This window comes from Emydura macquarii, unplaced genomic scaffold (assembly GCF_026122565.2).
Source record: "Emydura macquarii macquarii isolate MOO-44397 ecotype Brisbane River unplaced genomic scaffold, CSIRO-AGI_Emac_v2 contig_2205, whole genome shotgun sequence".
Lineage (NCBI taxonomy): Eukaryota > Metazoa > Chordata > Testudines > Chelidae > Emydura > Emydura macquarii.
This window is the reverse complement of record NW_027132342.1, coordinates 14,584,538-14,606,294: the sequence shown is the minus strand read 5'-3', so window position 1 is coordinate 14,606,294 and position 21,757 is coordinate 14,584,538. Positions and strand designations below refer to the sequence as shown.

At 51.0% G+C, this 21,757-nt stretch overlaps 1 protein-coding gene and 1 long non-coding RNA gene across 2 annotated transcripts; both read right to left on the bottom strand.

Moving 5' to 3' along the window:
* Window positions 1-229: 229 nt before the first annotated feature.
* Window positions 230-3,804, bottom strand: LOC137160680 (uncharacterized). The gene is made up of 3 exons (XR_010921959.1): window positions 3,708-3,804; window positions 3,091-3,298; window positions 230-1,709 (listed from the first exon to the last, which is right to left on the bottom strand). It is a non-coding gene; the product is annotated as an uncharacterized lncRNA (long non-coding RNA).
* A 2,398-nt stretch (window positions 3,805-6,202) lies between these two features.
* On the bottom strand, window positions 6,203-21,526 carry MCM5 (minichromosome maintenance complex component 5). The gene is made up of 17 exons (XM_067558998.1): window positions 21,376-21,526; window positions 20,881-21,068; window positions 19,361-19,487; window positions 19,067-19,195; window positions 17,654-17,826; window positions 15,580-15,735; window positions 14,846-15,012; window positions 13,864-14,035; window positions 13,556-13,667; window positions 12,522-12,665; window positions 12,067-12,132; window positions 10,833-11,009; window positions 10,187-10,299; window positions 9,562-9,690; window positions 7,895-8,037; window positions 7,059-7,186; window positions 6,203-6,590 (listed from the first exon to the last, which is right to left on the bottom strand). Exons 2-17 carry the CDS (start codon window positions 21,045-21,047, stop codon window positions 6,489-6,491), a joined length of 2,205 nt encoding a protein of 734 aa, XP_067415099.1. The 5' UTR covers window positions 21,048-21,068; window positions 21,376-21,526; the 3' UTR covers window positions 6,203-6,488.
* Window positions 21,527-21,757: the final 231 nt, after the last annotated feature.

Here is a 21,757-nt window from a genome sequence, read left to right as displayed (position 1 = left end):
AAGGAAAGAAACCAAGCCAGGCAAAGAGAAAGAATGAAGGAAGAGAGAAAGTGGAATGTGTTAAAAATGAAGCAGAGACACAGGTCGGGCCAAGAAGGAGCACAAGGTGGTGGTAGTGGGGGCAGTCTCAGACATGTGTCCCTTGAGGGACAGCCTAGTCACCAGCTGTGAAAAATCGAGCACTCCATTTCATTGTCCTGCCCCTAGGCAAGTCCAGCAGGTCTGAACATAGAAGCTATGGGCTGTGCTTGGAATTCCGCAAGGCATCCAGAGGCTGACAGCCGAACTCTGGAAGGTGCGTGGGAGGGGAACTGACAGAACGGTAGGTTAATAGGAACCTGACACGAGGCGAACACGGGGGTGGAGGAGGAGAGGGAAAAAACCCTGTAAAGAGGGAACATCAAGATCACAAAGGGTGGGGACACAATGTGAGTGGGGGAAGAGACCCGGGACAAGAGGGAGGAGTGTGTGTGTGTGTAGTTGGCCGCAATCTGGAATTGTAAGGAAAATAGACCCAGAATTAAGGGATCTCAGGCAGGTAGTTGTAGGAATTAGTTATCAACTTTGGTTTCAAACACCAGGTTCCTGTCCTTGGCTTCCAGTAACTCAGCTCCGGCACCAAGGATGTATCTGTAACTATACAACAGCGCCATATTTAACCACATAAAGCCCTTCCACAAGGGTTAACACAAACAGCTCCTTTTATTAGAACCACAGCATAATGCCACTGAGACCAAGTTGTATTTTTGGCCACACACAAGAATGACTTTTTACTCTAAAATCCTCGGGGTCTGCACGCCACACAGATCTCTCCGTTCCAATTTCTCATCGCTGGCACTTCCCAGAGGAAGAATGAAAGTTTCTCAGCTTCCCAGAGTCCTGCTGTGATAAGGCTGCCCGATCTCCCACTGCTTGTTACAATGAGAACCGGAGGGGGGCCTCTGAATGTGTTGCTGTTATTTATTACTTTGTATTACAATAGCACCTAGATCCCCACACTGAAATCAGAGCCCCATTGTGCCAGGCACTGTGTGGACACACACTGAGTAAGAGGAAGTCCCTGCTGTGAAGTTACAATTTACATGGACAAAACAAACAGCAGGAGGGGAAACAGAGGCAGAGTAATGTGAGGTAACTATCTCAAGGTCACCCAGCAGCAGAGTGGGGACAGAACCCATCTCTCACAAGTCCTTGTCCAGTGCCTGACCGACAGGACCACGCTGCCTCTGCAAACAGCGTTTTCAGAGAATCAGCATTTCCTCTTTTCCATTGTTTGTCTCTCGGCCTGTAGCAACAGCTCTCAGGTCTCCACAATTTATTTATTATTTTTAATTAAGTGGCACCTTAGTTGCCTGCAGAGGTCACATCGCCACAACTCGCACTGTGCCTGGTGATGGGATGCAGCTGAGTGATGCGAATATGAGGACTCAGCCACTCTGAGTCTCTTCTCACTATGCTGGTTTTACAGCAGTGTAGCTCCGTGGACGTATCAGTGGAGAGACTCCGGATTTAAGTGTAAGTGTGAGGAGAGGCAAGGCCAGTCAGTTTCGCCTAGCCACAACAGCCTGAAGTGAAGCTCATGGCCACTGCCATCTTCTTTGATATAGCGATGTGGCCCATAGAGATGGCTGGTCTGTGCATGCAGTGCTCCCATGTTGATCCAAACAGACTGGTGCCACTTTGCAGGCTGGTATCCAGGGAGCACTTCCCTGCATGAAACATATATGCATCTGCTTCATTTTAAACAAATCAGGTCAATCCCCACCAAGTTGCCAACATGGCCCCCATTACGGCAAAACATGGGTTCTCCTGTCAGAGCACAGACTTGTAAAGGGGGCAATCTGAGGCCACACGATAGTTCTCAGGCGGCTGCTTGCTCTCTCTGGCTTTGGCAGTCCTATTCCTCTGATGGAATTATCCTAAAGGTGCTAAGCCATTTTCATCCAAAAGGCAGAACATGAATTAAGCAAAGCTAGATCGCCCGATAAGAATGTTGTAGCAAATCCTTGGCCAACTAAGAACTCCAGAGCTGTCGCTACGCTGCGAACCATAGCAACCTAGAGCTGCAGGGCTGATGAAAGAGAGGTGTCCCAGCCGTGAGTCACACTCATGCTCTGAACATTAAACCTCTTCACAGCGTCAAGCTTTGTGCCTGAAAACGGAGGCACCCAAAACCACTAGCACGTCTGATTTGACCTTAGATTTTAAACTCTTTAGGGTAGGAATCATCTTCCCATATAGCTGCTTATCTGGCCCCCATTCCCCGAGTAGCTGAGCACTTCACAAACGTTAATATACATGTGAGGTAGGGAAGTATTATTAGCCACATTTTACGGATGGGGAACTGAGGCACAGGGAGGCTAAGTGATCTGCCTAAGGTCACACGGGAAATCTGTGGTGAAGCAGGGATTTAAAGCCAGATATCCCAGGTTCTAGGCTAGTGCTCTAACCACTAGACAGTCCTTCTCTTTATAGCTATACAGCACTACTGTAATAAATCTCACCCCACCCAACTGATATTTCCCACCCAATCTTAATTTTGCCCCCTAAAATTTACTAAAAGTGCAATGTGCAGAATAACAAATGACTAATTATAGAATTCCATTTGCAAAATAGAGTAACTACAGCAACGTACACCCCAGCACTACTTATTGCAACATGCCAGCCAATAGTCACTAGACAATAGTAGTTAACTTGCAAGCTCTGCGTACACTTACATAACCCAGCACTCTGTAATCAACACATTTCATAACCCCCAAAGACATCAATCACTCCACCCCAATCTCAGGAAAGCTATTCTGCTCCTCCAATGTACCACGCAAGGAGAGAGCCCATCGAAGGCTGCCATAGCTCTCTGTATCCTGGGCTTATCTCCCTTTCAAAAGCTGAATGGCACATTTAACGAACACTATATCAAGTCAACAGAGGCTCTTGGAAAACCCAGGTGCATATCTCTGCCCCTTACTTCTTGGCTGAGGGCACGCAGAGTTGCTATCTGGGAGCTCCAGGTTCAAAGTCTCAACCCTGATTGGCCGAGGCTGCAAGCTAACGGAGCCCACCCTTGTGCAGATAGACCCTTATTATGCCCACCTTCATGGCCCATGCTGAATATTCACAGCTCTCGGTCTTCGCTGCAGCAGGAACGTTGCTGTTAATTCACTCATGTTAGCGAGGACGTGACCACATCCAAAGTTACTGGCTCTTGAAAAGGGTTCCATCAGTCTGACTCTGCCTTTGACTTCTTGTAGGCTCAGAGAGGGAGGCCGGCAGGCTCTTAATTGTATCAGTTACACAGGCCCTTTGTGAATGTCAAGCAAATTAGCCCTGCCTCTTTCCCCTCCAGAGCACCAGGGAAGGAGGCTGCCATTTGGGAAATGTCAGCGAGGCACCGCGTGTGTAATTGGGCTCTGCATTGCCACTAGAGCTGAGACCTACAGCCTCTATTCTTGTGGAGGAAGAGAGGATGCCATGCACCGTGTCTGGAGTCAGCCCATTTGGGCTGCTTTCTCAACCCCTCGCCTCCACCCTTTCCTTTGTGCCAACTCTTAGGTCTCAGCGTGCTACTCCTCAACCTGCAGCCTCCACATGGGTGCAGACACCCCTCTGCTTTTTGACCTTCCTTGGCCCACCCCAAAGGAGCAGCTGTGGCAGCCAAGTAGTGGCTAGACACTGGGGTCACCCTGTGATATAGCCAGATACCAGCTTACCTTTTGTTGGAGCAGAACCACATCCCAAGGGGCTTGGTGAGGCACAGAGAAAGCAGCTCCAGCAGGTGAGTGAATGGAGCCTATTCCCCACTCCCCTCGAGCAGAGCTATGCACAAGTGGAAGTCTGCTTTTCAGGAGCTGCACCCAGGAGCCACTCCCATCCACCTTCACCACCAGCTGTTAGGTATCATCCATCTCCTGGACAGAATTACAGAAGAGCTAGCCAGGTGCCCAGGCAGGTTCCCCCCCACTCTACGATTGGACCTGTTCATGCCATAAAATATAGAACTCTTCTGTAGTTATGCTTTGCCTTTGGTTGACCCTTACCCAGTTAGCAACTACACCAAGTCAGAGGCGGCTGCTTGAAACCCATCAGAGTCAAATACCTCTCTGCACAGTCTCAAAGCTTCATAGACCTCTGACTGGCAAAGCGGGGAAACCACTTCCAAGGTTTACCAAAGAAACAGCTGGGTGACATTTGGGGCAGTGACCATTATCATAAACCATGGGCTGGGGAGCACCTGCTGCCAGCTTTCCTCCTTGTTTGCAGCTGAGAGGAACAGAACAGATGTGAGGGGAGATTAAATGAAGACTGAAGTGGGCAGGGAGATGTATGCTTCAAAATGGACCACCACATAAGCAGCTAAAAATCCTTTTCTATGTGGGAAAATTGCTGTCATTGCCACAGGGACAGTACGACTGCACTCAGGAGAAGCAGTAGGCTGAGTGACTGCATAGGGAAAGGGACGTGGGCCACCTGCCAAGAACTGTTAGTGGTACCTGTGGAAAAATTTAGGGAACCCCTTTAAGACGCTACACTCTTGTTCCATCGGTAGTGCTTTATGGTGCTGTAAGGGAGAGACAGAGTCCATTCCCAGTGCTGGCTTCTACGGTCTCTCCTCAGGGGTGGGACAAGGAATGTGGTGGAGAGGGCACACTGTGAGCATGAGGGGAAGGAGCTGAGGCTCCCTGGATGGGATGGTCCTGCTGACATGGCATGTAAAGAGAAGGAGGGAAGGAAATTAAGCTAGAGATGCAGTCAGAACATCCCTGGGCAAGTTTGGATCTGGATCAGATGGTCATTAGCTCCCTGTTGAACCAAATCATGAGTCCAAAACTCTCTCCCCTGTGGGTAGAATCCAGATTTAAAAAAGGCCTATGGCTCAGGCCTCCCTCTACCTTCACCGACTACCGGGCTGCTTTATGGGGACATTTAATAAAAGACAGTTAAACCATAATTTCACTACCCAAAAAAAAAAAAAAAAAAGGAATAGCTATGGAACCTTTCCCTAGCCAAAAGGTGCCATGTAACCAATCCCATGCCAAGGGTTTAGGACTAGCAACCATCCAACGGAAGAGGATTTACTTTTTTCCCCATAAACACAGCACCCCACCTCCTGCGTGCAGCTAGGATTGTAGCTTTACAGCATGTTCTTGAGTCTCTAGTGGCCTCTACTGGCCATCAGTGTACATTACCATGGAAATCCTTCCATGCCCCCCCTCGTGGGATTTCTAGGATGTGGTACAAACTTCTTGCTCACACCTACTAAGGCTTCTCTATTCTGAAAATGCTAGAAGCATAACCCTTCCTCAAGGAGGTAAAGTCCCGCACCCAAGATTCTCACTCATTTATGCTAGCCCTGGACAAACTGATTGCTATCAATCCCTTTGTGTCAGATACATCACCCCCACTCTGCCTTGGACTAGAACTCTCCTGAAAGATCGTATCTGCAGGAGAAACCCATTGGGCTGTGTGTGTGGAATCAGGACTGGCCAACACATGTAATGATGGGAGATGATCCTAGATAGAGGGGCTGCTGCAGAAATCCAAGCCAGTCGCCTCTATACATGAGTTAATCCTCACAGGACAGCAACATACATTTAGATCAGTGGTTCTCAACATGTAGGCTCCTCGCAGCCCAGTCAGCACACAGCTGTGGCCCCTGTGACATCCTCAGGGCCTACAGGTAGCATATATATTGTGTGGCTGCGGCCCACATAACACACAGAGCTGCATATGGCACCAACACTGATAAATAGGTTGAGAACCACTGCTCTAGACACTGAAAGAAGGGCTTAACAAGCAACCTCCTGCAGCAGATTTCCTTCTTTGCTGTTAGAACAGCATCCCGTGGTTAGCTGCTTACTGATGCACTTCCAGCATGTCTTGGCCCAACAGCAGGTTGCATAATGCGTCTTTGCACTAATGAGGCATATGCCTCAAGGGAAAGGTCAATTCCTGTGGAAAGCCACTCCCCTTGCCCTTACATTTGTGTGTGACCTCAACCAAACAGGGCTGAAGGCCCATGTTGAGGAAGGAAATGCTTACCTGTGTCCAATGACTCAGCTACCAGGGGATGCCAATGGAAGTCCTAGCACAGCCATGAGCCAAGCAGAACAGACAACGTGATGATGGAGAATCCCGCACTATTGTGAAAGGGACCTGGGATAAGCTCCTCCCCCAGCTCACTTCAGAGCACCACAAGAGCCACTGGTACCAACCTTAAATCTTTTATTTTAAGTTTTAATACAACTAAAAGCTTTTTAATATGTTTTATTAAAGCGTCATCAAGGAGCCCTTCCTGCCGTCAAGTCTGGTTAAAAGCGGAGATGCCCTCCCGCATTTCGTTCCCCAGCTGGAGGATTCTTCCACGAACAGGAGAGGCCGGCCCTTTCTTCACAAAGGCCTCGCTGGAACTCAGGAGGGTCCTCAACAGCACCAGCCAAGCCCAGGCTCCCTGCGGATGGTTTGGCCACCGGCAAGAGGGTGAGGAAATGAGTTTACTTGATGCGGTATAGGACTTTGCGCTGCATGCGGTGTTGGATCTCGCCACGCCGCATCATGAGCTGCAGCACCTTGTAAATGGCTTGCTCGGGATATTTCTGGAAGAAAGAGGGGTAGGGGAATGACCATCCCTTATGAACCTTTCACAGTACAGCCGTCTGCTGGCGATGCAGGTGATGCCCACAGCCCATTGAGAAACAACATGAAGTCATTCAAGACTGTCAAATGTCCACTGTACATAGGGAAGGGGCCTTGTAATACGGGACGAAGTCTGACTCTTCCAATTGAAATGGAAATAGTGGGAGGTGTTGAAACTGCAGTGAGCCACGATGGGGTCCCAGGGCCAACACAGAACGCCTACAGTATTCCCTAGACAGCCCCCCTTCTCCCTGGTTTCACTCCACTCCCTGGCACCCAACGGACTAGGAAGGTACGGAAGCAGCAGCAGGAGCCCAGCCACGTTTCAGGAAAGAGTCCTCACAGCTCTAGTTGTACCCTGTAGGTTTTTCAGTTTCACAGCCCGTCAGACTGCCCCATCAGGGAGAGTCTATGCCCACTAGGCTCACCTGTTTCATGAAATCCTGGATGATACTGTGCTCCGACACTTGGGAGCCGATGGCAAAGCGGCGCTTGAGCTGTTTTTCAATGCGGGACAGCAACTCCTGGTCCTCCTGTGTCGTGAAGCCCTCCACTCCTAGAGAGGAGAGAGAGCTTTAGAGATCCTTGCTCCCCTGCACAAGCTCCTGTATGCCCCCTCCCCACAAAAATCAAGACACAGAACAACCCTGGGCAAAAAGGTAACAAAATATCAACAATGACAGAGTTCCAAATCAACATCCAGGCTGAATCCTCATCATCTCCACTTCAAACAAACAATCATAGCCCTCCGCAAATCCCCTTGTAATTCTCTGTCTCCAACAGAAACAGTACATTCATAGAGCTACTTCCCTTTCCTCACCATGGAAATATGAGGGTAGCTGAGGATCCAGCCCTCACGCCCACACAGCTCCTGGACTTGCTGTTCTGAACTAGGAAACACCCAGACTCAAGCATCTTCTCTGTGGTTTGCGAGAGTCCAGGCTCCCCACTCACTTCAGATGGGAACATTAGACACTAAACTAACCCTCTGCCTGGACCACAGTAACACAATGACGCCTGCCCCAGATTGAATGAGGGGCACCTGCAGCCCTACGCATTGTCCTGCCCTCCCTGACTGGGGGAGTCATCACCACAGCCACCCAGCAGCTCCATTGTGGCAGTTCGGTTGTCATGTGGCTCCCCCCTGAGAAGGTGGGGTTTGTCCTCTGCACTCAGATCAGATGAGAGTGGGCTCAAAGGAAAGGATTTACACAGCAAGATGTTTCTGTGGTGCGGGGCTTACACACAACCCCCGGAGCCTCACCTGACAGGCTGCCAGACATGGCCGCGTCGAGCGTGGACACCTGGAAAAGCCGTAAGGCCTCCTCGACGTCTGCCTCCGTGGCAAAAGGCTGAAGCTTCATCTTGCTGAGGGACTCTGCAATCCGTACAATGGCTTCCAGCTGCCTGCAAAACACAGGGAAGCCCTTTCTTACAAGGTCACCACGGGCCTCCACTCCCCCAGGCCCCTTACCTGCCTCGGTCAGGAAATGCCTCCATGGCACAAACCGCTCACTGCATACACCCCGAAGCACTGGGTAAAACAGTCATTTGCCAGCTGGGGAGGGGTCATCACATCCCAGACACCCACAACCCATGCAAAGCAGAACACTCCCATCCTATATAGGGTGGTCACATCCCATCTAAAGGGAACGGGGCACTTGGACATGTACGCCTGAGTTCCCGGCTATTTTTAAGTGAGAGTCATTAGCCATTGGAACAATGTACCAAGGGGCTGTGGTGGACTCTCCTTCACGGACACTTTCTAAAATCAAGACTGGCTGTTTTTCTGAAAGATCGGCTCCAGGAATTATTTGGGGGAAGTTCTATGGCATGTGTTTTACAGGAGGGCAGACTAGATCATAGGGCAGGGGTTGGCAACCTGTGGCACGCGCCACAAGTTTTGAGTGGCACTCACCACTCCCCCCTTCCGGCCCCGCCCCTCTCCCAGGTGGGCCCAGCGGAGCTCTGGCCAGAGCTATGCCACTTCCACGTGGCGGCTGCGCCCCCCTCCTGGCCCCACCCCTCTCCCACGTGACATCACGTGGGCCCAGCGCTGGGAGAGGGGTGGTGCCGGGAGGGGGGAGTGGCCACTGTGCGGCACTGCTTGGGGCCGGGAGTGGATCCTGGCTAGGGCGCTGGACCCATGGCAAGTGGAAGAGGGGCGGGGGGGAAGACGTGGCATGCCCCGTCTCAAAGGTTGCCGCTGTTACGGGTCCCTTCTGGCGTCAGGATCTATTAATCCCAGGTCTCTCTCTAATGACTCCCACTCCCACCCCAGGGAAACACCTAGCCCAAGGCAGGGTTCTCCCCAGCACCGGATACCCTGAGCAGACACTCTGCTAGCTCCAGCCACCATTACCCATTAAAAATGGAGAAGGGAAATGGGGCGAAAAATTCTGACCAGAAGGAGCCAGCCTTCCTCCTTTCCCATCTCACCATACACAAGACCCACATGCAGCCTGGAGACACCCTTGTATCTGTGGACCATTACTCTGCCCTAGCCACGTTCCCTTAGGTGGTGCTGCCTCCAGCACGATGCTCTCAGCAGGGGGCAATCAGAGGTCTGCAGGATGCTACCCTTTAGGAGTGACAGCCTGCATTGGAGCCGCATGATCTGTATGGCAGCAGAAGGCAGTAATGTTAAGGACAGCTGGGTGGGCAGAGGAGGAGATGGACAAAGGAGGAGCAGCCATCTTTAGGAGTGAAGCACTTGGAAGCCTGCATGCACTTAGCTCTGGTGGCTTTAACAGGGTCCAGCTCAGCGCAGGGCTGAGTCTTTTCCATTTTCCCCTGAGCCTTTTCCATTTTCAGGGGGCTTCTGCAGCACCGGGGCAGTGGCCATATTCCCTTTATAGTATCACCCCAAGCATCTAGGATCTACATCCCCTTTGCTTCCCTCCCTGTATCCAGGCGGGCGCGTGCTCTCACCGGACTGTGATGGGGATATTGGACCGGCGGTCGCTCTCCCGCTCGTGCTGGCGGGCCCCGCTGCGCATCAGGACGTAGCGGTTCTTCAGCTTCTCCGCAGCCTCTGCTGAAAGGCGTGGGCCACACCTCCTGTGAAGAGGGAGCAGGACGTGCCATGAACCAGAAGGTACGTGGGAAAAGACACAGTGGCAGCCCCCTACCAATGGTGGAGCCTCTTCCCCTCCCACCGCAAGATAGGCCAGATTTTGTGAAAATCCAGGCCCTAGTGACAATGCACGCAGCTGGCTTCTCAAACTCGAACCTCAGAGACCATGTCCTCAGTAGAACTGGGAGCTGGAAATAACCCAAGATGCTGGGGGCTCACTGTAGAGGAGGAGTGCTGATGGCCCCACTAAGGAATTAAAGGTATGACGCTGGGCCCACCAAAGGGAAGTTACATCAGAGGTGACCGGCCCAGCAGCAGGTGCAGAATTGCTGAGCGTAACCGTAAATCCCAGCAGGAGTTTGAGCAGCAGAGAGCACGTTAGCAGGGCATCCCGCAGGACATGTTCAGCAAGCTTTGCAGCCTGCCTGAGGTTCTGCTGCCCGGCCCAGGCACGTCACCCAAGGGTCGCTGCAGGCTTACGTTCGACAGTAGGAGATCAGCTTCTTCAGCTTGTTCAGTTCAATCTCACCCTCCACAGCCTGGGTCTGCATCAGTGCGCTCACGTGTAATGACATCACGTGTTTGGCCAGCGTCTAGAAGTAGTGCAGAGAAGAGGGGGATAACAGAATTCCTTCCACCCTTTCAATGCTACAGACATTCTGCCCCATCGCAGGTGGCAGGGCAAAAAAGAGCAAGCCAACTCCGCCTATCTTATCTGGGGCCAGCCAGGAGACAAGAAGGGCCTTGCTGTTTGTTCTAAAGCTCTGATCCAACAGTGCTGAAGTGGACAGAGTTTGGGAACGCAGAAGACATCTTTAATCCAGTCTTCCAGTGCCTGCCAAATTTCTTTTCCCTTTCCCCAGATCCAAAGCAGCTGTGCTGTGCTCAGCCCTGCTAAAGAAGGGAACAGGGAGTAGGCCCATGGCAAAGGAGTGAGCCCAAGGTACTTCTAATCAAATAACCCACTTGGCAACGGACATGCCAGGGAGGTGAGCTGAGCTGACCAGGCACTTTCCCCCTTTCACAAATCCTCTGCCCCAACATTGCTCCCAGCTAATCCTCCTGCTGCATGTGTCCTAACCACCCCTCGGCAAGCCACTACACCCAGCCCACTGCCTGCCCCCACCATGTCTCGCTCCTCATTGTGCTCATCCTTGACGATGAAGATCATGTCGAATCGGGACAGGATTGTAGGCATGAAGTCTATGTTCTCCTCGCCTTTGGTTTCATCCCAGCGCCCGAAGACAGAGTTGGCAGCAGCTAGCACTGAACAGCGGGAGTTCAAAGTGGTTGTGATACCAGCCTGCACGGGAAACACAAGGGGCAGGGGGAGAAGGAAGGGGGGTCAAGCTGCACATCAACGCAATAACCATGTCCTAATACAGCTCGTCATGTGAGATGTCAGAATCACACAGAAGCATCCCGGGATGGCAGAAGGATGGTGTGGAGAAAGATATTTAACCATTTCCTCTACTTCCAGTTCCCAGAGTCCTCCCAGATACTAGCATTTAAATAAGGCTCCATAAGCAGCATTCAGTTGGCCAATGAGGGCTCCATACTGGTGGAGGCTGGCAGGATGACCGTATAGGGTGGGGACTGTGCAGATGGATGAGATTCATTTTAGGCAGACCTTCAAAGTCACCCATTGATGGAAGCCACATTTAACACATAACAGCAATGGCAAGATAGGTGCTGTATGGACAGATGAAGAGACCACAGGGTGTCACCCCGGGCCATGCTTGAGGGACTCGTCCCATCAGAAGTTTAATGGTGGAAATGGAAAGGAACAGGCGGCTTTTGGAGATGCAGCACAGGGGAGCTGTGTGAGTTGGCAATAGCAGAATCCACAAGCTTAGGGCAGCAGGAGAAAGAGGAGTCAAAAGTTACCCCTCGGAGTGAGCCTGAGTGGCAGGGAGGATGGCGGAATTGCAAGTGGTAAGGGAGCCAAGTTGGAGGTGGCTGGGAGGGCAGACAGGGAGTTGGGTTCCAGTCATGCTGAACTTGAGAAGGATTTCCTTTAGGTGCTCTCAGAGAGAGACAGTGCCCCAGAGCTGGGCCTGCTGCACTCAGATCAGAGCAGTTGGAAGCACCAAAACCCAGAGATTTTACAAGCTGTCAAACAAACGATTAGCAGGGACCATGGCAACCACTGAGGCTCAGCCACCTTCTAGCAAAGGCCCCTGGGTTCAAGAGAGCTGGTCATTCTGCTCTGCAAGAAGCCCTGAGCTGGATTCAGGGACCTGTCCCAACAGCTCTCCCCTTATTCTCTCCCCACACACCCCCAATCTCAGCAGGAGCTGTGCAATTTCATAGAGGGTTAGATGCAGCCTGCAGGTGAAGGCCGTGCGCTGGCAGCTCACCTTAGCAATGGAGATGGTCTGCTGTTCCATAGCCTCGTGGATGGCCACTCGGTCATCCTCCCGCATCTTGTTCACGGATGGGGAAGAAAAAATAAAACAGTTCACACCTGTTTGATTTCAGCTGAACGTCCTTTCTGAGGCCAAGCCTGGGCTCACAGGACGGCATCATGCAGCCAGCACTGTTTCTTATTTTTAATGTACACAAATAGAGAGTTCCCTAGCAATTGCCTCCTGATGCCAGGTTCTTTTCCTGCCCTCCCCCCTGGGGCCACAGAACTCCATCCACAGCAACCCCACACCACTGCAGCACAAAACATCGCCCCCCCACAGGGGAATTCCCTTCCATTCCAAAAGCAGCACACATTTCCCTCCACTGCAAGGGAACATGGCAGTTCCCCTCCATTGCCCCTCCCTTCACACCACACGGCCTCTCCTTCCACGCGCTATGTTTGTACCTTGTCAAATTCATCAATGCAGACCACTCCCCCATCTGCCAGGACCATGGCTCCTCCCTCCATGAAGAAGCTCCGGGAAGAGGGGTCTCGGATCACCGAGGCTGTCAAGCCAGCTGCACTGCTGCCTTTCCCGGAGGTGTACACCTGAGGGAAGGATAGGAAGAGGACAGCCCGTCAGGCACGACCACATCCAAGAGTCTGCATCACTCAGCCAGGGAACGAAAGAAATCCAGCCCTGGGTTCTGACCTCGGCCTCACAACAGCAACAGGCCAGCACAGCAGCTGCTCTAGGAGATCCCAAGCCCTGGAAAGTACCTTCTCAGCACACCCAGCGCTTGGCAGCCTTCAGGATATAGAGAAAGGGGCCTTTATTTAGCCAGGGTTTGGGCTAAGTAGCTAGAAGGCATTAGAGGGCTTGTAGGCAGATGATGCAGCTATTGCATACAGAGAGTAGTTTATCTGATCACTTCAGTGGGCTGTACAGTTATGTTTGTTTCACTCAGGAGGAAGAAGGGTGCCCGGAGGCAGCATCAATGAGATGGCAGAAAAACATGGATGGAAATCAAATTCCACACTCAGTCTCAGTTTGGACTTCGGTGTCTGATGGATGCAGTCAATCAATATTATTTCACCTGATCTTCCAACCTCCCTGTTAATCCAGTTTGCTATAAGCTGCTCAGCCAGTTTAGGCAACAGGCTGGGGAAAATATGCCCAGTTAAATATTCCAATAAATCATGGCTACGTTCAGAAAGTGGCCCTGTGAGAAGTGCTCGCTGGTTCCTACCCAGATTTTCCCTCTCTTTATGCCCATTTCTCTGCTATTTACTGTAATCAATAGGCCCATGAGCTCATCAGCCCAGTGGAATAGGTACTGCTGCGGAAGCACATATTGGCTTCTGTTCTGTCCCATGAACCATCAATGGAATCACCTATTGGCTCTGATTCTCAATGATGCATGAAGCAAAATGAGACACTGAGCTGCCTTGATACAAAATCTCCACCTGATGGTAAGGAAGTAACCTAGGGCACTTACCCCAATGGGTGAACACTTCTCTACAAACTTCAGGAGCTGGGACTTGGCTGTGCCAGGGTCTCCCAGCATCAGCAGGTTAATGTCCCCTCTGCGGGTTAAGCCATCTGGAAGCCTGCAGAAAAAGGCAGGAGGAGAGAGAAGCAAGGGGAGTTCTGGTTAGACAGTGCACAAGCGAAAAAAAACACTGACCACAAAAGTTTTTGCTGTCAGGAAACAGAAATAGATCCCAGAAGGGTTTTATGTCTTGTGTGGAATCTCTGTGCCTGCTCCGTTCCCACCGTGCCCATTCTCTGATTCATTTCTCTGACCTCTTGCGGGAGCCGCCGAACAGCAGGCAGGCGATGGCCTTCTTGATGTCAGTGCTGCCGTAGATGGAGGGAGCGATGCTCTTGGCGATAGTCTCGTAGATGTGGGGCATGGAAGTGAGATGGCGAAATTCCTCCTCTTCCTGTGGAGTCACAGAGCCGGCAAAACTGCGGCCTAGAGAGGGTGGAGGGAAGTAAACTGTCAATGAACCATCTCCAGAGATGAACCTAGATCAAGCCTGGCTGGCCACCACAGTCTTCTCCAGAATCTAACTGCCTGGGACAGCTGCAGGTCTGGATGTTACTTTAGTAACACTGTTACAAGTTCACAAGGAAAGGACAGCTGAGTTAATTATACACAGCAGGCACTGGAGTTTGCTATTAAAACCTGAGAGTGCTGTTCTGAGTAGAGGATCTTAAAGGCATTTGTTTTGTTCTGCAATAAAGAGGCAAGACTTAAAGTTCGTTCAGTTGATGGCAAAACAACCTTGGAAAAGTATAACAGACATAAAGAGGAGACCGACATGGATCACTGTCTGATATGGGGAGAAGGATCAAGAGGCTTGATTGATGCTAGGAGGAGGAAAAGGAGGATCTGGAAGAAGAAGCTGGGCCTGATGCTTTGGGGGAAGGTGGAGAATTGGGAGCAGAACAAAAATTGGATTTAAGTATCAGCTGGATTTTTAAAGCTGATGAGGTCTCCTGTTTAATTTTACTGAGCACAAGCAGCACAGAGCTGTATAAGAAAGCAGAAGTACATATACACAAGGAAGCTGAGACTAATGCTGCATCCTGTCTGGACCAGCCTGTAACCTTTGCTACGTGAGTGGCACTGACTGACGTGTGCTGCAGTTTTGTACAGAAACGCAGTTCTCACCCATGGCATCACTAGCTGGAGGTCACAGGTACAGGCTGTTCAGAATGGAGGATTTTCTAACTCCATGTTATACCCTGAGCCAGAGAGAAAACCAAAGCAAGGTTTCACCTGAGCCATCGGTGTCCACCTGGATCCCCACCACACGGATATAAGAGCTTCGGATTCCCACTCCCACATTGTCCCGGCCTTTGCTCTTGGTCTGGCCAGACTTCTTGATGGAATAGATGCCCATGATGGTAACTTTGTTTCCAGGGACGACTTTATCACACAGATACCTGAGAGGAGGAAGGGAGAGAAGTGTTATGTCTGTATAAGAAAGGGACAGGATGGAAGGCTATTGGACATTGGAAAACCTACTTCAGCTCTTCCTCTCCTGCCCATCCAAATTTAGACAAGATGTTTGGTTCCAGGCACTAGAGAACCAGGGCTGTTAAGCAGCAGCTTCCCTGTTTCAAGGCAAAGGAACTGCGCACCAAACACCACCATCTTCACCTCAAGCCCAACAAAAAAAGAAAAACCTCGTGTGCTCCAGTTCGGCTCTCCCTTCAGGATTGCATCTGAGCAACTTTGCACACACCGATCCAAGGATCTCAGAGCACTCTGCAAACCATTAAGCCTCATGGAATTGTTGCAAGGTAGGTATGTAAACATAAATCAATTAAGATTCCAAAACCTTGTTTATATCCATTCCCCACTAATCCTCCTCCACTCCCCAAAATAAGTTGGGTAGACTAGAGAGACCCCCACATCCACCCAAACCTAGATAAACACCTCATCCAGCAAGTGGCTGGATCTGCCATTGACTCTCCTTGAGGACAGGCAGCAAGGGAGACCGGCATTACCTGTCGCAGTACAGCTGCATGTGCCGGGGCATCTCCCCATGCGGCACAGCATCTGGAGACTCCTGCAGCTTCAGGGTCTGGAAGTCCACGCACTTGCACTTGTCCGGCATGATGAAGTATGGATCCAAGGGGCACTTTGGGCGGCCGGCCTGTTCCCTGAGCAAAGGGGGAACATTAAAGAAAAGGGTCACACAAGCTTATCAGGGCCATTAGGACTCGGGAGAGACCACCAGGGAGCTCTATTTGCATCCAGTGATGCTACGAAGAGCAGCACCCTGCAAACACACAGGGCTGGGTTTAGCCCTTACTTAGCACAGCCTAGCGAACCATAAGTGAAGCAGGCAGCAATGCATGCTGGGATCCCCTACCTCCCCACAGAAGAGCCTCCCCATGGGAGCCCCCAAAGTAGGCAGATCTGATAAGTGAAAAGCCACCTCGTTGACAAGACAATGACAAACTGGAGGAGGCTATTTGTACGACAGGAGTGCTAGGGGCCCCAACTGAGATCAGGGCTCTGTTGTGCTCGGTGCTGTTTACACACATAGTAAGAGCCAGTCCCTGCCCCACAGGGCTAAAACAAAGACGACAGACAAAGGGAGGCAAAAGGGGGAAGCTCAGAGAAAAGAAACACCACAGAATAAGGAGAAAAGGCACAGAGTGATGGGGAAAGATTTTAGAGGGTTAAATATGTTTAGCATGGTAAGTAATAACTAAGTGGCGACAAAAGCCTACGAGGCTGTAAGACACAGGAAGAGAGGAGAGATGTACAGTGTACAAGGCGGTTAAGGTAGGGCTAGTGGGATAAACTATCAAAGGAAAAGTGTAGGCTGAACAACAGGGAAAGCATCCGGACACTGAGAGATTTATTTGCCTGATCTACAGTCCCCCAAGGGATGTGGAAGTCATCTTCAAAGCTGAGACCTCCAAAGGCACCTAAGGGATTGACACACACAGCTCATGTTCATTTCTAATGAAAATTGGGCATCCAAATCCTTTGGAACGGCAGCTTTGGGAAGGCCCCTAAGTGCACAGAGCCATTTCATGGTCCCCTTATTCATGCTGAATGCTAAATTACACCATAGATAGCCCAACTGAATTCAATAGGGCTACCGTGGAGTAAGGTATTACTCAGGGCATGTCAAAAGGTACAGCTGCACTGCTGCAGCGCATCTGGTCAAGACGCTCTATGCCACCACAAGAGCGCTCTCCCATTCGCATAGTAGCTTCTCCTGCTCGCGGAGGCGGTTTTATGTCAGTGGGAGAAGCTCGCCACGGACATAGCACTATCCACACTGATGCTGATGTCAGCGTAACTTGCGTTGCGTTGTGGTTTGTTCACACCCCTTGAGTGACGTAAATTCGGCCAACAAACTGTAGTGTAGACATAGCCTCAGTGTGAGAAAGTGGATCACAATCCAGCTGACTGTAAGGAACTATGCACTCAATGGGGACAGGGGAAGGTAATTAAATGGACCAGATGTCCATGCAGGGCATTTCATTTATCTTTACATCCACCCACCCAAAGGGCAAGTGTTGTCTGGTGATTGAGCAATTAGAACTATTAGTAAAAAGCCAGTTTTTTTAGCTTGGAAGCTCTTGGAGACAATGACCATCTATTTTTAAGGCTCAGGCCATGCTGAGCACCCTGTGGGCACTCGGAAGGTACTTACTGACTTCTATGATTTTGGGAAGGTGGTAAGAGGACTTTTGGGGCAGATGAGGTGCTGAGGGAGGGAAGTGTGTGTGTGATTGCCCTGTTTAAGCTCAGGGGGGCCAGAGACCACATTTCACTATAGTTGTGCTACTCTGGTAATTAATATTTGGCCTTAACCACCCTAGCCCTCAACACGTGCAGATCTGGCAAGGCCTTCAACTCACAGCTCCACTGACTTAGTCATCACAGACTTATTCATGAGCACAGAGGAATCTCCATCTGGTAGAGGGCTGGATGACGGTCCCCTAGATCCCAGCACAGGGCACAGGTGAGACCTCATGCAGCATCCACTGCCAGGGGGACAGGAATTTGGTCTCCTCCACCCCACCCAGGACTCCTGAAAGGATTCCCACTGCTTACGTATTACACTTCCTGGGCAGGGCGTAACCCTCCAGGCCGGGACGCACGGTGATGTTGCTGATGGTGTTACGGCAGCTGCGGCACTGGATGGTGATCGTGGTGGCTTTGGCTCTCACAGCAGCTGCAGCAATTATAATCCCGGGGATCTTCACCAGATGGGACATCTGATCAGACTGAGAAAGGAGAGGTTGGGAGTGGTGAGAGGAGAGGGGAAACCCCATCATGGCAGAGGGTGGTGAGGGGGAGGGAAACACAGCAGCCTTTACATACAGCCTCCAGGATCATGGGTATGATGCTTCGTGGGCAACATGGGGAAAGCTGCCCATACAGGGAGCCAAGGAGGAGTGTCTGGAACTAACATGGCTATTCTTCCCCACCAAACCTCCCCACAGAATATTTTCGATCAGTAGCTTGGATCTGTACAATAGCCTGCCAGCTCAGTTATGCTCCTTGGTTCCATTTGCAAATAAAAAATGAAACAGCTGGACTTTAGTAGGTGCTATGAGTGTCATCTGAATAATGATGCTCTGCTGTACCCTGGCCCAAAGATCCGCACCCTCTCCAAGCCCTTCTCCTGTACGCATTAGGGCTCAAAGCTGCAGTGTGCATCTCAAGGAAGCAGCCATTCCCCCCACGCAGACAAGGCAGGCGGCACTGTACAGCCTCAGCAGAGGGAAGGGACTCTTTTTTTAACACGACGCTTCATTATTTGATAGCCATGTCTCTTCCTGGTGCATTTTGCATTGTATTTCATCAGAGACGTCTGTGGTGAAGAAAGCAGTGTTCCCCAGAAAGACCCTCAGAGATGCAGAAATAATTCTTGCCATCTAATGAACAGACAGATCAGAATACCCATCCACGGACAATTCGCCACCAAAACAGTCACCAGAGCTATTAAAACATGGTGTACACACAGTTTTGGTACCAATTTAACTACTTCAGTTGGAATGGGATATTGTACTGAAGTAGTTATGTTGGTGTATACCCTCTAGTACAGACATGGATATACCCGCATAAAAATGCCTTGTATCAGTATAGCTTATTCCCCTAAACTTATGGAAATAAGCTATAGCAGTATAAGCACCTTTATAGTGGTATTAATGTAGCCACACTAAGGAGACGTACTGCTTTAACTATACTGGCTCAAACCAATGTTCAAGTGGTACAACAACTGTGTGTAAAGCAGGCCTAAGACTAGCAAGTCCCATCAAGTATAGCAAGTCAAATACTCGCCATCCTGATGCAGTTTCATCCTGATAAACAGAGCAGAGATGGGTCGAAACCCAAACCATTTATCCAACCCACCCCCGAACTGAGCAGGTCATCAGGTTCTAACAGCTCTTGCCACAATCAAATCCACCAGCAGACAATTCCTGTCCCCACTGCTCCATACCATGGGTGAATTCCGCTCACCTTCAGACTGCGGATGCTGGCTGCATTGGCATCTGACCTCAACATGACCTGGACATCTTGAAGTGTCTCCTCCCCTGCTGGGCGAGGACGGGTGACCTCATCTGCCACTTCCTTTGCCGCTTCCTCCAGCTGGAGAGGGAAAAACACAACTCATGTTGCCACTCACACCAAGAAGAATCCTCAGGGCTACTTTTGTTACCTGACTGCCCATGATTAGCTGGCAGCATGCCAGTTCTAGGACTACTTTTACTGTAGTCCTCCGTGGCCTCCTTTCCACAGTCACCCCAGCCTTACCAGCTGCAGGTGCTCTGCAGGCTGCTTGTACAGGTAGTCTGCCAGGTCCTCATCGAAGCTGGCCAGGTCCTCCATCTCCACCTCGATATAGTACTGGCCCAGGTTGTAATGCCGTTTGAGCTCATCTCTGCGAGATGACAAGGAGTAAGATTTGAAGGGCAAAAAGCGCCACGCAAGTCTTAGCAAATGCATGTAGGGCTATGTCTACACCGAGAGCAGCAAAGTCGCCACCGTCAGTCCAACCTATCTGGATTGACTGAGCAATCAGTGAAGACCCGCTCAGTCGATCCAGAAGTCACCGCTATTAATCCACCCCCGCAAGTGGCACAGTGCAGTGAAGACGGCGCGCAGAAGAGAAGCTCAGCAGTCGATGGGAGTTACGCAAGTTCTCTGCGTAGTTTGCATAACTCCCGTCGACTGCCGCCGAATCGCCGGAGTAAGTGTAGACCAAGCCTAAGTCAGCAAGCCCAGGGGCAGGGAACCCCCACAAAAGGAAGCCAGTCACCACCCGGTAAATTATTCAACGTGACTTCTGGCTAAGTTGGAAGCAGAATGGATAGGTTGTGTAGGGAGGCCTCCTTGGCAAGGAAGATGATTCATTAGTGATGAGAGGTCCATAAGGAACACAAAGAAAAAAGAGATTGCTGGGCAAATTTTTCACAAGACATCCAAATCCACTTTCTAAAATCATGTTCAAATGACACCAGACCTGGCTCTGTTCTAGCCCCATTGGCACATGTAACGTTCAGTGCCAATGAGCTATCAAAGTTACATAGACGGTTAACATATTTTAAGCATAGATGAGAAGGTCCATCACATCCAAATTATGGATTTTAAAATGCATGATGTAAGAACCGTCGTTGATGTTCACTTTAAAAATCAAGATGCAGGGAAATAAAAGAAGGTTGGTTATTTCTCAGTCTCTTGGGTGATCTGTGCCCATTGTTTATTTCCCTGCATCCTGCAGGTAATTCAGTACTTACTCAAGGTTTTATAAATAAAGGAATCACAGACTTTGCAGTTTAAAAATACATACAAAAAGTAAAAACAATCCACAGAGGAATCTCACAGATCTCAGAAGACATGGGATGAAAACCCATTACAAAACTTACACTAAAGAGAGTTTCAAACTAAACCCCAGATCTAAACACCATGAAACATGAAACTGGATACCTGAAATTCAAATCTAAAGCCAAAAACTTTGCAATGCAGTCCCATGGAAGGCAGCATAATCCAGTGAGTAGGGCACTGGACAGGGAATCTAGAGAACCAGGTTTTATTCCCTGCTCTGTCACTGGCCCGCTATGTGATCCTGGGGAAATCACTGCACCTCTCAGTGTCTCAGTTTCCCCATCTGCACAAACAGTTTGGGATCTACAGGTGAAAGCGCTATGTAAGAGCTAACTATTATTTAGCTTGGACACATGCTAGAAGGAAAGTGCCCCTTCAAGGACAGAAGAGGAGGTAGATAGAGCCACTCCAGTCAATTCTGCCTTTAGCTTTCTCTGTCTCAGCAGCACCTGTATTTGAAGGTGAAGCCAGACCGGTCCGTGCCCACCCGGTACTGCCTCAGGAACTCCTTGAACCGCCTCTGCAGCTGCGATTTCCGGACCTGGCCCTCATTCGCCACCGGGTCGTCCCCAAAGCTGTCGCTGTAGTAAATGCCGGGATCGTCAAAGCCGGACATGGCGAAGTCTGCTCCACCGCCCTGAGCAAGTCGCGGAGAGGGGGGACACGATCAGCCCAGCTCCCCAGAGAGCGCTGCTCTCGGACTCACCCTTGCAACAACCCCGGCCCTCATCTGCCCCCACCCACACCGACCGCCGGGGGATTCCCCTCCGGCCACCCTGCCCCCCCCCCATCCTACCCGCAGGGGGACCCCCCATCCGGCCCCTGCCGCCGCCCAAGAACTGATTCGCTCCCCAGTCTCTCTCCAGTGCAGGTGCTCGCCCGCATCAGCCCCCGCCCCGGTAACTCGCTGCCCGGGCCGAGCCAGGCCCCGCTCGCTCAGTCACCTCGTATAGCCCCAGCAGCAGCGAACCGGGCACCGGCAGGTTTTCGCGGCAAAAACTAGAGGGGAGGGACAGGGAAGAAAAACCCCGAAACGTTCTGCTGAGGCCAGGTGACCGGAGACGCGCTCCCCTATTGGTTAGTCTGGATCTTGACGCCTGTGATTGGTCCCGCGGCGTTCCGCCTCGTCCTGTCTGAACTGGAGGCGCGCGGGCCGTCGCTATGGAGACGGAAGAGGATTGGAGGAGACGCCGAAGCGCCGCCTTCTCGCGGCCCTCACGTGTGGTCAGGAGCAGTTTGGCGCGAAAACCCTGATGGGACGGGGAAGTGAGTGTGAAAGGGGAGGGAGGGTAAGATGGCGGTTGGGCAGAGCCATTCCGGGCCGGC